The sequence below is a fragment of the Theropithecus gelada genome, chromosome 19, assembly GCF_003255815.1.
Source record: "Theropithecus gelada isolate Dixy chromosome 19, Tgel_1.0, whole genome shotgun sequence".
Taxonomy (NCBI): Eukaryota; Metazoa; Chordata; class Mammalia; order Primates; family Cercopithecidae; genus Theropithecus; species Theropithecus gelada.
In genome coordinates this window covers 25,631,359-25,646,602 of record NC_037687.1, presented here as the reverse complement: position 1 = coordinate 25,646,602, position 15,244 = coordinate 25,631,359, and the positions used below count along the sequence as shown (strand labels likewise).

General features: G+C 56.6%; 1 protein-coding gene across 1 annotated transcript in view; it reads left to right on the top strand.

Moving 5' to 3' along the window:
* The window catches only part of LMTK3 (lemur tyrosine kinase 3), a 29,073-nt gene extending 17,619 nt beyond the window's left edge, over positions 1 to 11,454 (top strand). The window contains exons 13-16 of the mRNA XM_025367826.1: positions 2,806 to 3,221; positions 5,209 to 5,345; positions 5,484 to 5,621; positions 10,935 to 11,454. Of these exons, the coding sequence (XP_025223611.1) occupies positions 2,806 to 3,221; positions 5,209 to 5,345; positions 5,484 to 5,621; positions 10,935 to 11,184 (941 nt within the window). The 3' untranslated portion in view covers positions 11,185 to 11,454. The remainder of the gene's footprint in view (positions 1 to 2,805; positions 3,222 to 5,208; positions 5,346 to 5,483; positions 5,622 to 10,934) is intronic.
* Positions 11,455 to 15,244: the final 3,790 nt, after the last annotated feature.

The window sequence follows — 15,244 nt, the reverse complement described above, 5'->3', positions numbered from 1 at the left end:
AGTGGCTGGGTCCTGTTTTATATTGGCAACCTCACAGCCACGCTTGAGGAAACAGTTATCATCTCCAGAGAGGAGCCTGTGGCTCAGTGGGCAAGGGTCAGGAAGTGGGCTGGACAGAGGACGTTTCTTCCTCAAAGCCTGTGGTGTTCGAACACTGTCACTTCCTTGAGATTGTTGTAGGGAGTTTGTGACCAGCTGTATCAGGAAACAGCCCAGGCAGCATGAAAATGTTGGGAGATGAGCAGCTAAAATGCCTCAGAGGATCTGGGTTGGATTAGAACTGGGGGGTGAAAAGAGGCAGAGAATAGCCTGCTTTTTTCCAAGTGAACTACTCATCCTTCAAGACCCCAAATTTCCCCTTTCCAGGAAGCCTTCCTAATTTTTAAAGGTTCTCACCCTGACCTTTATCTGCGTACTCATAGCTCCAGAAAAACCCCCTCTAGACTGGGCGCAGTGGCTCTCCCCTGTAATCCCAGCACTTTGGGAGGCCGAGGTGGGAGGATCGCCTGAGGTCAGGAGTTCGAGACCAGCCTGGTCAACATGGTGAAACCCTGACTCTACTAAAAATACAAAAATTAGCTGGGCATGGTGGCAGGTGCCTGTAATCCCAGCTACTCGGGAGGCTGAGGCAGGAGAATCGCTTGAACTCAGGAGGTGGAGGTTGCAGCGAGCCGAGATTGTACCACTGCACTCCAGCCTGGGAGACAAGAGCGAGACTTCATTTAAAAAAACAAAAACAAAAACAAAAACAAAAACCCTCTATGCAGCATCCCCCATAACCCCACCACTCCGAGATGTCTGGTTAACAAAAGTGTGACTTTTGAGCAGATGTGAAGGAAAGGAGGGAGTGAGGCAGGTGGACGTCGGGGGGAGAGTGTTCTAGATAGAGGGCACTGAGATGGGCACTGGCTCACCATGTTTAGAGAAAGAGTAAAAGAGGCCGGGCGCGGTGGCTCAAACCTGTAATCCCAGCACTTTGGGAGGCCGAGACGGGCGGATCACGAGGTCAGGAGATCGAGACCATCCTGGCTAACACGGTGAAACCCCGTCTCTACTAAAAAATACAAAAAACTAGCTGGGCGAGGTGGCGGGCGCCTGTAGTCCCAGCTACTCGGGAGGCTGAGGCAGGAGAATGGCGTAAACCCAGGAGGCGGAGCTTGCAGTGAGCTGAGATCTGGCCACTGCACTCCAGCCTGGGCAACACAGTGAGACTCCGTCTCAAAAAAAAAAAGACATTAGCAAAAGGTAGTGAAACTTGAGTAGAGTGAATGAGGACCAGAGAGGGATCATCTGCATTCATCTTTCTCCCTGCCCCACCTAAATCTTCCTCTTGCCCCTGCTATCAGCCCACAAAGGGCAGTTCACTTATGCAGTAATGGAGGGATAAGTGACCGCTGTTCGTTTGCCAGTGAGGAAACAGAGGCTCAGAGAGGTGGATCTAGCTGAGTGTGGTGGCTCATGCCTGTAATTCCAGCACTTTGGGAGGCCAAAGAGGGCAGATCACGAGGTCAGGAGTTCAAGACCAGCCTGGCCAAGATGATGAAACCCCATCTCTACTAAAAAATACAAAAATTAGCCGGGTGTAGTGGCACGTGCCTGTAGTCCCAGCTACTCAGGAGGCTGAGGTAGGAGATCTGCTTGAACCTGGGAGGTGGAGGTTGCAGTGAGCCGAGATCGCGCCACTACACTCCAGCCTTGGTGACAGAGCGAGACTCCATCCCCCTCCCCACCAAAAAAAAAAAAAAAAAATAGAAAAGAGAGAGAGAGAGACAGAGAGGTGGATCTGTTTGCCCAGGGACACACAGCAAGCAAAGATAAACTTGGGATTCCAAGCCAGGTTTCCTCCTCCAGGGACCTCAAGTCCTTCCTTCCTAGCAGACTAAAATCGAAAAGTCTTAGAGCAGGGAAGGGGCCTGGAGATGGTTAGACACCCCAACTTTGGCGATCAGGCGCCAGAGAGGGGAAGTGCCTTGGTCATTTTTTCACACAGCGGGAGTATTCACTCATTAATCCTACAGATATTGACTGAGTACTTCTATGTGCTTGGGGCCTGGAAATGAGGCTATGAATGAGCCAGACTCGGTCTCTGTTCTTTATCGAGGCAAACACACTACCACAGAAGTATAATTACACGCTGAGAAAATCCGCTCAGAAGGAAGGTGCTCGGTGGATGGGGTGCAGAGTGGGTGCTCCTAACCTCCCAGGAGCCCTAGGAGATCTCTGAAGGCTTTGAAAGCCCAGAGCTGGAGGATGTGCAGGACTTGCATTAGAAAAGGCAGTCCAGGCCGGGCGCGGTGGCTCACGCCTGTAATCCCAGCACTTTGGAAGGCCGAGATGGGCGATCACGAGGTCTGCAGTTCGAGACCAGCCTGGCCAGCATGGTGAAACCCCATCTCTACTAAAAAGACAAAAAATTAGCCGGGCATGGTGGCGCGCGTGCCTGTAGTCCCAGCTACTCGGTGGGAGGAATGAATGGTGGGGTGGCCCATGTGGCTAGATGGACGTCAGGCCAAAGGAGGTGGGGACAGAGGCCAGAGAGATCAGAGGGCCAGGGCATGCGGGCCTGGTGGGCTATGGGAAGTTGGGGCTTAAAGCCGTTGGCACTGGGGAGCTCTGGGGAGGTTGAGAACTGGAGAGGACCTTTCCCACACTGCCTGGAGAAAGGCCCCGGGGCAGCTCTTCCGTTCACGAAGTGGGTGCTGAGGCCCAGATTGTGCGGAGGGCTTACCTGAGGCCACACAGCTAGGGGGAGGGCCTGCCTCAGTTTCCCCGGGACAGGGGCTCACCAGGTCTCTCCCCTCGCAGCCAGGCTCTCCCGGCTCTCGCTGGCGCTGCCGCCGCTCACGCTCACGCCGTTCCCGGGGCCGGGCCCGCGGCGGCCCCCGTGGGAGGGCGCGGACGCCGGGGCGGCTGGCGGGGAGGCCGGCGGGGCGGGGGCGCCGGGGCCGGCGGAGGAGGACGGGGAGGACGAGGACGAGGACGAGGAGGAGGACGAGGAGGCGGCGGCGTCGGGCGCGGCGGCGGGGCCGCGGGGCCCCGGGAGGGCGCGAGCAGCCCCGGTGCCCGTCGTGGTGAGCAGCGCCGACGCGGACGCGGCCCGCCCGCTGCGGGGGCTGCTCAAGTCTCCGCGCGGGGCCGACGAGCCAGAGGACAGCGAGCTGGAGAGGAAGCGCAAGATGGTCTCCTTCCACGGGGACGTGACCGTCTACCTCTTCGACCAGGTGCGGAACCCGCGGGGGCGCGGTCTGGAGGGAGCCGGAGCCTGGAGCGGGGCGGGGCCTGGAGAGAGGCCGAGCTTAGAGTTGGGCGGGGCCTGGTGGGAGGCAGAGCTGGAGGGGGGCGGGGCCGAGGGGGGGTGGAGTGGGGAGTGGGGGGGGGCCAAGCTAGGGTGGGGCGGATCCCAGGGCGGGGCCTGGAGGGAAGTCGATCCTAGAGGAGCAGGGCCTGGGGCGGGGCCTAGACGAAGGCTGAGCTTAGAGTGGGGCGGGGTCTAGAGCAGGGTTTGGAGGCAGGCTGAGCCTACAGCGGGGGCGAGGCCTGGAAGGAGACCGCGCCTAGGATCGGGACAGAGTCTGGATCGGGGCCTGAGGGAGGCCAAGCCTGTGGTGCGGCAAGAGGAGGCCTGGAGAAAGTCCACGGCTGGAATGGGGGCGGAGCCTAAGGCGGGGAGGATCGAGCAGGGCGCAGGCAGGGCCTAGGGGTTGAAGGCGGGCTCTGGGAAGAGACTGGTCAGGGAAATGGGGCGGGACTAGGAAGATGGGAGGAGGCTTTGAGTGTGAGGGCAGGCCTGACAGTGGGGCAGGGCCGGGAGGACGGGCCGAGCCTAGAGCTGGGGTGGGACCTAGGGTGAGGGCAGGGCTTGTGATGGGGGCGGGGTGTAGAGGGCGAGGAGAGGCCTGGAGAGAGAGGGTGAGTCTGGAAGGAAAGAGGGGGTACTGGGTAGTCAAGTATGGGATCCTGGAGAGACTAGGGAGGAAGTGTTGAGAAGAGGAAGTGTTGAGAAGTGGCCTGGATGGTGTGGTCGGGGCCTACTGAGAGTTTGGGCATTGTTTGTTGACTAGAGTTCTAGTATCTGTAGGGCTGGTTCCGGAGGGAGCAGATCTTACCCACTAGGGAAGGGCCATGGCTAGGCTGCAGGTGGGCTTCAGAGATGCAGCAGGCAGTCTTAAGGTATTTTGGGGTGGGGTCAGGGATGAGCGAACCTAACGACTGGGACGGGTCTTTAGAGAGATGGGTAGAGGATTGTGTTAAGAGTTAGGCCAGTCGCGAGTGGCTCACGCCTGTAATCCCAGCACTTTGGGAGGCCGAGGCGGGAGGATCACTTGAAGCCAGGAGTTCGAGAGCAGCCTAGCCAACATGGCGAGACCTCATCTCTTAAAAAGAAAAAAATTACCTTGCTGTGGTGGTGCGCATCTGTAGTCCCAGCTACTCGGGAGGCTGAGGTGGGAGGATCGCTTGAGCCCGGGAGGTTGAGGCTGCATTGAGCCATGATCACAACACTGCTCTCCAGCCTGGGCGACAGTGAGACTCTGTCTATAACAAAAAGAAAAACACAGATGGTGTTGAAGAGAAAAAGGGAGGGCGAATGGTGCTGAGGAACTGGGGCCTTGTCTAGATGAACCTGGGGCGGGTATACCGGGCTGAGATTGTGAGAGAAATGGAAATAAGGCCAAGAATTGGGGACTGGGCCACTGAAATATATTCAGAGGGGTGGAACTTGGAGGGCGGGAGCAGGTCTACTTCTGAGGGAGGGTTCGGGGGCAGGGTCACTGCGTCCAGCATGGGATGCCCAGCATGGGATGCGCTCAGGATGGGGCAGGGGTTGGGAGGGCCACTGGAGCAGATCTAGATCTCAGAGGTGGGTGGGACTGACAGGGACGGGGTGGGGCCTATGGAGATCGCCTTGGGTTAGGGGATCGGGTGGAGGCCGCGCGTTAATGAGCCAGGAGAGAATCCTTACGTTGGGCTACTTAGCTGTGCGTGGGGCTCAGCTGTCAGGTAAGTAGCCTCGGGCCAGGTTGAGGTTAAGGCTGGCCCGAGGCTTCGAAGCCAGATTAGGGGCTCCAGCCACCCCTCCAGAGCGTGTGATTATAAATTGGGATTCCTAGAGCCCCAGAAATATTAGCCAGTTTTGTTGCTTTTGGGGGATGCGGTAAATGGGACGTGACGGTTTGTCCCCTCTGGCTTCCCGCTAATCTGCCTTCACAGGAGACGCCAACCAACGAGCTGAGCGTCCAGGGCCCCCCCCGAGGGGGACACGGACCCGTCAACGCCTCCAGCGCCCCCGACGCCTCCCCACCCCGCCACCCCCGGAGATGGGTTTCCCAGCAACGACAGCGGCTTTGGTGAGGGCGGGCCCAATGGGGCAGGAGGAGGCGGGAGCCATGGGGCGGACGGGGCGGGCCCTATGGGGTGGGAGGGGCGGGACCGGAGGGCTGGAGCGCCGCAGGTGCCTGCGGCCTGACTGCGGTCTTCTGCTGCAGGAGGCAGTTTCGAGTGGGCGGAGGATTTCCCCCTCCTCCCCCCTCCAGGCCCCCCGCTGTGCTTCTCCCGCTTCTCCGTCTCGCCTGCGCTGGAGACCCCGGGGCCACCCGCCCGGGCCCCCGACGCCCGGCCCGCAGGTACCATATCCTCGGCCCTGCCCCTCCTCTGCCCATCTCTGTCCCCTTATGTTCCACTGCCAACTTCTTGTGACCATCTTTCAATGTCCCTGCCTCTCTCTTCCCAGTCTCTTCTCTCTCCCCTCTCAGTCAACAGACACCCCACCCAGCTCTGGAACCAGCTCAGACCAGGCGATGTCCATCAGACGGTCGTAGGCAGGCAGGCCGGCTGTCCCCAACCCCTGAGCCTCAGTTTCGCCTTCTGTGGGGATTCCCCCCACCCCCAACTCTTGCCCATCTTTGTCCCATCTCTGGGCTCAGACTCCGGTCTGGCATTTGCCGGATCCTGATCCCACCTCTGGGGAACACGGTGCTCAGGGGCAGACAAGGAGAGAAAAACCCAGAGTGCTCAAAGCCGGCTGGTGTGAACCAGAGCAGGGAGGACACAGCTGGGGGTTAGAGAGCAGTCACAGCGGCACCGCTGCTCTCGCGTGGACCCTGCAGTGCCTCACCACAGTTTAACCCATTTAATGTTCATTGCGATCCCATGGGGTGGATTCTAGTCTCGTCCTCATTTTTTTTTTTTTTTTTTTTTTTTTTTTTGAGATGGAGTCTCGCCCTGTCGCCCAGGCTGGAGGGCAGTGCTCAACGCAACCTCCGCCTCCTAGGTTCAAACGATTCTCGTGTCTCAGCCTCCCAAGTAGCTGGGTTCACAGGCATGCACCACCACGCCCAGCTACTTTTTTTGTATTTTTACTACAGACATGGTTTCACCATGTTGGCCAGGCTGGTCTCTAACTCCTGACTTCAAATGATCCGCCCACCTCGGCCTCCCAAAGTGCTGGGATTACAGGCGTAAGCCACCGGGCCTGGCCAATCTCGTCCCCATTTTACAAACGAGAACACCGAGGCACGGAAAGAAGTGAGGAGCTGGGATTCAAAGCGGCAGTTGCTCGGCCTCTGAGTCTGTGCCCTCTCTAGTAGTGAACATTGGTCAGATTTCTTTCCTGGAGTTTCATATGCACCATATCGTTACTCCTCGTGGCCACGTTGGGAGAGGGGTCATGTCGCCCTTAGTTTCCAACTCTTAGCGATGCTAAGGCCACTCTCAGGGAGAGGAGGGCATATTGGCAGGTCCCAGCGCAGGACTGGAAAGGGACTGGGCTCTCTGCTGCCCCCTGCTGCCGAGCCAGGGAACACCCCAGGACACAGGGCTTGTACCCATCCCGGCGGAACAGGTGGTGATCCCCAGTATCAGAGCTAAGGTAGAAGGCGCCACTGGAGGGTTTCACTCCTATTTCCCCAATCTTGCCTGAGTCCAGATATTGTCCCTGCCATTTCTTAGATGTGTGACCTGGGGCAAGTCGCTTTCCCTCTCTGTGCTTCAGTTCCCTCATATATAGGGTGGGAATGATAACAGGATCTAATTCATAAGATTGCTGAGGGAATTAAATGGCTTAATCCTCCCATGTATGCATGTATGCAGCACGGAGTCTGTTCATGCAGCAGCGGTCTCTAACCATTAGCAATTATTATTATTTAGTTAGTTAGTATTTTTGAAATGGAGTTTCGCGCTTGTTGCCCAGGCTGAAGTGCAATGGCATGATCTTGGCTCACTGCAACCTCCACCTCCCGGGTTCAAGCAATTCTCCTGCCTCAGCCTCCTGAGTAGCTGGAATTACAGGCGCCCACCACCACAGCCGGCTAATTTTTGTATTTTTAGTAGATACGGGGTTTCACCATGTTGGACAGGCTGGTCTTGAACTCCTGACCTCAGGCGATCTGCCCGCCCCAGCCTCCTAGCTGGGAATACAGGCATGAACCACTGTGCTCGGCCCCATTAGCTATTATTATTATTAGCTATTACTGCACTTAAAATTAAGTCGATGTTTTCTGATCATCCTCTGCGTGCAGGCGCCATGCTGGGCACGGGATTCTGAGTGGAGCAAGATGGGTGAGCCTGCTTGGTCCTCCCTGCAGATGCTGACCACACGCTGCTATGACAAATGAATAACTGCAAACTCAGGCTTGCAGAGAAAGCAGATGACAAGAGGAAAGGGTTTTATTTTCCCCTAAGAAGTGTCATTTAAGGCCAGGCCTGGTGGCTTATGCCTGTAATCCCAGCACTTTGGGAGGCCAAGGCAGGCGGATCACCTGAGGTCAGGAGTTCAAGACCAGCCTGACCAACATGGAGAAACCCTGTCTCTACTAAAAATGCAAAATTAATTGGGCGCGGTGGCACATGCCTGTAATCCCAGCTACTTGGGAGGGTGAGGCAGGAAAATCGCTTGAACCCGGGAGGTGGTGGTTGCGGTGAGCCGAGATCGCGCCACTGCACTCCAGCCTGGGCAACAAAAGTGAAACTCCATCTAAAAAAAAAAAAAAAAGTGTCATTTAACTGGGGACTGGAAGGGTTGGTTGTCATTGACTAGGTGAAGGAGAAGGGGACTGCATGCTAGCAGAGGGGACAGCCTGCACACAGGGCCTGAGGCAAGAGAGAGCTTGGCCTGCTCAAGGAACAGAAGGAGACTGGTGTGACTGAGGGTTACTGAGAGCGCATGGAGGGCTGAGGAGTGAGGGCAGAGGGTGCACTGAGGACTGGGACTTTGTCCTGGGGGTGCTAGGGAGCCATGGAAGACTATAAGCAGGGGAGGGAAGTCAATGTTGGGTGTAGGAAGACTGCTCTGGGGCCTCTTGGGGGCAGAAGGGCAAGAGTGGGAGCTGGGAGGCTGGGGAGAGGCTGGGGAAAGCACAGTGAGCCAGGGCCATGGGAATGGAGAGGTTGGACAGGGCAGAGAGTCAAGGGCGGGCGGGACAGGGCTGGGGGCTGACTCTTCCTTCACTTGGCTGCATCCTCAGGCTTCACTCTGAATGTCACTTCCTCCCTGAAGCCGTCATCGCAGGGCCTCTGTGAGGACAGAGTGGGGGTGCATTCCAGGGTATGGGGATACTGCCAAGTGGTGAGTCAGGGCTGAGCTGGCAGGGCCGGCAAGCGAGAATGACTTCACCTTTAATCATCAGCAGAGGAGATGGAGGGCGCAATCGTGCCAAACCCCAAATCCCTTCGCTCAGTTGACAAATACTTCTGCAGCAGCGTGGGCTACGAGCTACTGCGCCTGTCTGGCTCCCAAGACCATGGCGTGGGGGCCTGAGGCGGGTCCTCTCCTCTGCCCTGCTCAGTGTGGCTCTGTCCACTTAGCAAACATTTACTGGGTACTAAGAGATGCCACATAGCCCAAAGTCTTCATGAAGCATGAAGGTCATGCTTCCCATTGAAAGAGGGAAACTGAAGCTCAGGGGCTGGGAGTGAGGGCAATGATTTGACCCAGGCCCCCCAGGTAAGAAGTACAGGGTGGAGCATGAGGGAGCCTGATATGAGGTCCCCAGCGAGAACCTGCACCTCCCGGACCTCAGTTTTCTGGTCTGTGCAATGGATGGGGCTTTCATTCCGCTCGCCCAGGGAGGTCAGAGCTAGAGTCATGGGAAAGTTTGGTCGGAGTTCTTGGGGACAGCTCTTTCCACAGGGAAAAGGGGTGCTTTGTGCCAGACAGGATGCTGGGGACACAGCAGTGACCACAGCCCCTGTCATCACTGAGGTTACATTCTATAGGAACAAGCAGACAGGAAGCTCCTCCACAAGGACAGGGTAGGCCAGGCGCGGTGGCTCACACCTGTAATCCCAGTACTTTGGGAGACCGAGGCGGGCAGATCATTTGAGGTCAGGAGTTCGAGACCAGCCTGGCCAATATGGTGAAACCCTGTCTGTATGAAAAATACAAAAATTGGGCCGGGCGCGGTGGCTCAAGCCTGTAATCCCAGCACTTTGGGAGGCCGAGGCGGGCGGATCACGAGGTCAGGAGATCGAGACCATCCTGGCTAACATGGTGAAACCCCGTCTCTACTAAAAATACAAAAAACTAGCCGGGCGTGGTGGCGGGCGCCTGTAGTCCCAGCTACTCGGAGGCTGAGGCAGGAGAATGGCCTGAACCTGGGAGGCGGAGCTTGCGGTGAGCCGAGATCGCGCCACTGCACTCCAGCCTGGGTGACACAGCGCGAGACTCCGTCTCAAAAAAAAAAAAAGAAAAGAAAAATACAAAAATTGGCCGGGCGCGGTGGCTCATGCCTATAGTCCCAGCACTTTAGGAGGCTGAGGCGGGCGGATCACAAGGTCAGGAGACCATCCTGGCTAACACGGTGAAATCCGTCTCTACTAAAAAAAATACAAAATATTAGCCAGGCGTGGTGTTGGGCGCCTGTAGTCCCAGCTACTCAGGAGGCTAAGGCAGGAGAATGGCATGAACCCGGGAGGCAGAGCTTGCAGTGAGCTCAGATTGCACCACTGTACTCCAGCCTGGGTGACAGAGCAAGACTCCATCTCAAAAAAAAAAAAAAGAAAAGAAAAGAAAAAGAAAAATAGAAAAATTAGCTGGGTGTGGGTGTGGTGGCAGGCACCTGTAATCCCAGCTACTCAGGAAGCTGAGGCAGGAGAATTGCTTGAATCCAGAAGGCGGAGGTTGCAGCAAGTCAAGACCGCGCACTCCAGCCTGAGCAACAGAGCGAGACTCCGTCTCAAAACAAACAAAAACCAAAAAAAAAAAAACAAGGACAGGGTTAGCCGGGCACAGTGGCTCATGCCTGTAATCCTAGCACTTTGGGAGGCTGAGGCGGGTGGATCACGAGGTCGGGAGATGGAGACCATCCTGGCTAACATGGTAAAACCCCGTCTCTACTAAAACTATAAAAAATTAGCTGGGCGTGGTGGCGGACACCTGTAGTCCCAGCTACTTGGGAAGCTAAGGCAGGAGAATGGCATGAACCCGGGAGGCGGAGTTTGCAGTGAGCCGAGATCGCGCCACTGCACTGCAGCCTGGGCAACAGAGGGAGACTCCGTCTCAAAACAAAACAAAACAACAACAACAACAACAACAAAAACAAGGACAGGGTAATCCCAGAGTGACAAACGCAAAACAGTCAGAGGGAAATGAGTGAGAAAGACTGGAGCATGCAGGGGTGACTGCTCCACTCAGTATGGTTGGGGAAGGACTCAGTGGAGGGGATGTTGCAGGTGGGGCCTTAGTCACGGGGGAAGAATGTTCCAGGCAGCGGGAACAGCACGTGCAAAGACCCTGGGGTCGGAGCGTGCTGGGAGCACTGGAGGAACAGCAGGCGGCCCCGTGGCTGGAGCAGAGGGGGGAAGAAGGGTAGGTGAGGACAGAGAAGAAACGCAGATCTTTTGGGCCACGATGGGTGAGCGCTTTTCCACTGAGTGACTTAGAAGGCATGAGGCTGTCCCCCTAGTAATTTCCTTTCTCTCTTTCCTCTGTCCATCTTCAGGCCCCGTGGAGAACTGATTCCCCGAAGACCCGACCCCCCTGCACCCTCAGAAGAGGGGTTGAGAATGGAATCCTCTGTGGACAACGGCGCCACTGCCACCACCGCAGACGCCGCCTCCGGGGAGGCCCCTGAGGCTGGGCCCTCCCCCTCCCCCTCCCCCACCATGTGCCAAACGGGAGGCCCCGGCCCCCCGCCCCCAAGCCCCCCAGATGGCTCCCCTGACCCCCCTGATCCCCTTGGTGCCAAATGAGGCAGGAATCCCCCCACCCCTCCATAGAGAGCCGCCTTTCTCGGAACTGAACTGAACTCTTTTGGGCCTGGAGCCCCTCGACACAGCGGAGGTCCCTCCTCACCCACTCCTGGCTCCAGACAGGAGCTGCAGGCTTCGGGGACCTGGACCCCCCCATTTCGCGTCTCCCCTTTCCCTCCCCAGCCCGGCCCCTGGAGGGGTCTCTGGTTCAAACCTTCGCGTGGCATTTTCACATTATTTAAAAAAGACAAAAACAACTTTTTGGAGGAACACGGGGCCTGTGCGTGTTTCACGAGGTGAGGCGGGGAGGATGCAGGGAGCGAGTGCGACCCTGGCCCGGCCCGCATGGCGAATGGAACATCGATGCTCAGAGGCGGAAACTCCCGCGCAGTGGCGAGGCCCTGGCTTCTCTGCTTCTCCAGATCCCTGCTCTGCGCCTAGTGTGCGCATCACCCGACCTCGGCTGCTACAGCAGCAGCACTGCAGGCTCAAGAATCCATAAGGATGAAGCAAGAGAATCGCTTGAACCCGGGAGACAGAGGTTGCAGTGAACCGAGATCATGCCACTGCACTCCAGTCTGGGTGAGAGTGAGACTCCATCTCAAAAAAAAAAAAAAAAATAAGGAATCCACTGGGGTGGGGTGGGGAAGGTGCAGGCTGTGGTCAGAGCCACGTTTCTGCAAGGTGGCCCGCAGTGGTGGCCAGACACTATCCCAGGGCCAGGGGCTAGTGGAACAGGGACTCAGAAATGACCTGCTCATGCCCACACTGGATTATGATCACATCCCGCCCGCCTCAGGTCGGCACTGCCTGTTCCTTGAAGGTCGGGGTCTACCTCCCTGTCCACCGTGGTGCTGCCTCAGTTTACCCGTTTCTCCATGTGACACCCACCTTGCTGACATTGTCATCCCTTGCTTTTACCTAACCGCACCTCTCCGTGTGGCGCGCTCTCTCTCATTTCCGTCCTTCTGGCTCCCCGTCTCACCCTGCCCCAGTTTTGGTCTCCATCTGATCTGGAGTTTTCCTGTCTCCCCATCTAAGTCTCTTGCTCTCGGCCTCCTCCTCCCTAATTCTATTTCGATGTCTTTGTCTCGAGTTCCTCCCTGCCTCCACATTTTTTCTCCTTGTCTGTGTCTCCCTGTCACCTCCTCCTGTCTCTATTATGGCCTTCTGCCTTGTGCTTTTGTCTCTATTTCCTTTTTTTATGAGACCATCTCAGTCTGTCGCCCAGGTTGCAGTGCAGTGGTGCGATCTTGGCTCACTGCAATCCTCCAGTGTAGGCATGAGCAGGTCATTTCTGAGCGCCTGCCCCACTAGCCCCTGGCCCTGGGATAGTGTCTGGCCACCACTGCGGGGCACCTTGCAGAAACGTGGCTCTGATTCTCCTGCCTCAGCCTCCCAAGTAGCTGGAATTACAGGTGCCTGCCACCAGGCCTGGGTAATTTTTGTATTTTTAGTAGAGACAGGGTTACACCATGTTGGCCAAGCTGATCTCGAACTCATGACCTTAATGATCTACCTGCCTCGGCCTCCCAAAGTGTTGGGATTACAGGCGTGAGCCACCGCGCCAGGCTGTCTCTATTTCTTGTTCTCGGTTTCTCCTGGATTCTGTTTCTCACTCTTTTTCCCTCTGACCGGGTTTGTCTTTGCAGCTCTGATCTCTTGGTCTCAACCTATCTGCCATCACCTTGGTACCAGGTTCACTGGTGTATTTGCGGGATGTAGTTTGGATGCGGGAAGAGGGAAGGAGCAAGGGGTGGGAATCCAGTCCTTTCCCTCTATTAGGGAGGCTGTAGTGTAGACTCCGGCCTTGGAGTTAAGGTGACCGCAGCATTAGGGTCGCATGCGAGTCCTTGGCGGTGCTTGAAGTGATCCTGAGACACCTTCCACAGGGTGGGTGCTGCATGAACCAAACCAGGGGGAAGGTGACAGCTGGACTTTCTGGGTCTGAGAGAGGAGGGGCTGGGCCTGGACTCCTGGATCTGAGGGAGGAGAAGCTGGGGCCTGGATTCCTGGGTCTGAGGGAGGAGAGAGCAGGGTCCCTAACTCCTGGGTCTGAGGGAAGAAGGGGCTGGGCCTGGACTCCTGGGTCTGAGGGAGGAGTGGTTAGTTCTCCAGGGCTGACATAACAACGTACCTCAAAATGAGTGGCTTAAATCACAGAAACTAATGGTCTCCCAGTGCTGGAGGTCAGAAGTCTGAGATGAGGGTGTCGGCAGGGCTGGCCGCTCCTGAGGCTGCGAGGGAGGATGAATTCCCGGCCTCTACCTGGCTTCTGAGGGTGTGCTGGCAGCTCTGGTTTTCCTCGGCGTGTAGAGGCATCACCCCAATCTCTGCCTTCACCTCCACACGGTGTCCTTTCTGTGTGTCTGTCTCTGTCCAAACTTTTATAAAGACACACATCCTACTGGATTAGGGTCCACATGAATGACTTCCTCTGAACTAATTATATCTGCAATGACCTTATTTCCTAATAAGATCACATTCTGAGATTCTGGGGATTAGGATTTTAATATAAAGTTTTTTGTGGGGTGGGGAGACACAATTTGACCCGTGCTGAGTCCACTTTGTGTTGCTCTGACAGAAGAACTGAGGCTGGGTCTTTATGAAGGAAGAGGTTGATTTGGCTCAGATTCTGATGGCTGGAAGGTTCAAGACTGGGCAGGTGCACTCACTGAGGACCTCCCTCACCCCTGAGGCTGCTTCTGCTCTAGGGGGAGGGCAGAAGGATGTCGCTGTGTGCACAGAGATCATGTGGTGCTGAAGGAAGCAAAGGAGAGAAAACCAAATTCCCAAATTCCCAAGGGTGAGAACTCACTCACCCCTGAAGGCAGGCATTAATCTATCCATGAGGAATCCACCTCCATGACCACGTAGCTCCTATCAGGCCCCACATCCCAACACCTGCCACACTGGGGCTTGAATCTCAACATGAATTTTAGTGAGGACAAATGATATCCAAACCATAGCCACCTGAAAAAAGTGGGCTGAGGCCGGGCGCAGTGGCTCACGCCTGTAATCCTAGCACTTTGGGAGGCTGAGGCAGGTGGACCACCTGAGCTCCGGAGTTCGAGACCAGCTTGGCCAACATGGTGAAACCCCGTCTCTACTAAAAATACAAAAATTAGCTGGGTACGGTGGTACACATCTGTAATCCCAGCTACTCAGGAGGCTGAGGCAAGAGAATTGCTTGCACCTGGGAGGCGGAGGTTGCAGTGAGCCGAGATGGAGCCATTGCACTCCAGTCTAGGGGACAGAGCGAGACTCCCTCTCAAACAAACAAAACAAAGACCAAAAAAAAAAAACCCCAAAACAAAACAAAAAAAAAGAAGCATGCTGGGAGCTTAGGGGTCCTGGGCGAGGAGGGAGCCAGAAGTCAGAATCCTCAGGCCCTGGGGGAAGATGGACTGTGGGCAACGCTGAAGGTCAGTGTGCAGTGATGCAGCCTGGCTGGAATGTCCCACAGGTATCTCCAGCTTAATTTGGTCAAAACGGAATGACTGATTTCCCCTAAAATACTCCCTTTCGACCACCTCAGCCATGGCACTGTCATTCACCAGCTGCACAGCTCTCAGCAAGTCCTTTTGGCTCCTCTTTCAAGACTCCTAGCGTGGCCCATCGTTCTCCGCCTCCACAGCCACGCCATCCTGCACCGCACAGTCTTCTCTCACCTCCCTGCTCGCCTCCAAATTATTCTCTCTGCAGCAGCCAGGGGCCCCTCCTGCAACTTCAATCCAAACATGTCAGGCCCCTGCCTCCTGCCCTTGCACGGCATCCATCTCTTAAGAATCCATCCAGAGGCCCTCCCGGGGCTGCCCAGGCCTCACGCGACCGGCCGCCTGCCTCTGCCCTCCCCTCCCACCACATTCCCCTCCCACCACATTCCCCTCCCACCGCACTCCCCTCTTCGCCACGAGCGGGCTCCGCGCCTTTTCCTGCCTCTGCCCGCAACAGAGCCGGCCGCCCTGCACGCAATTCATCCGGGGAGGTGGCAGAAAAGGGTGACCTAGTGGCAGGACCCGCTGTTTACCCCGGGACCTCATCTCCCATGACCTTCTTG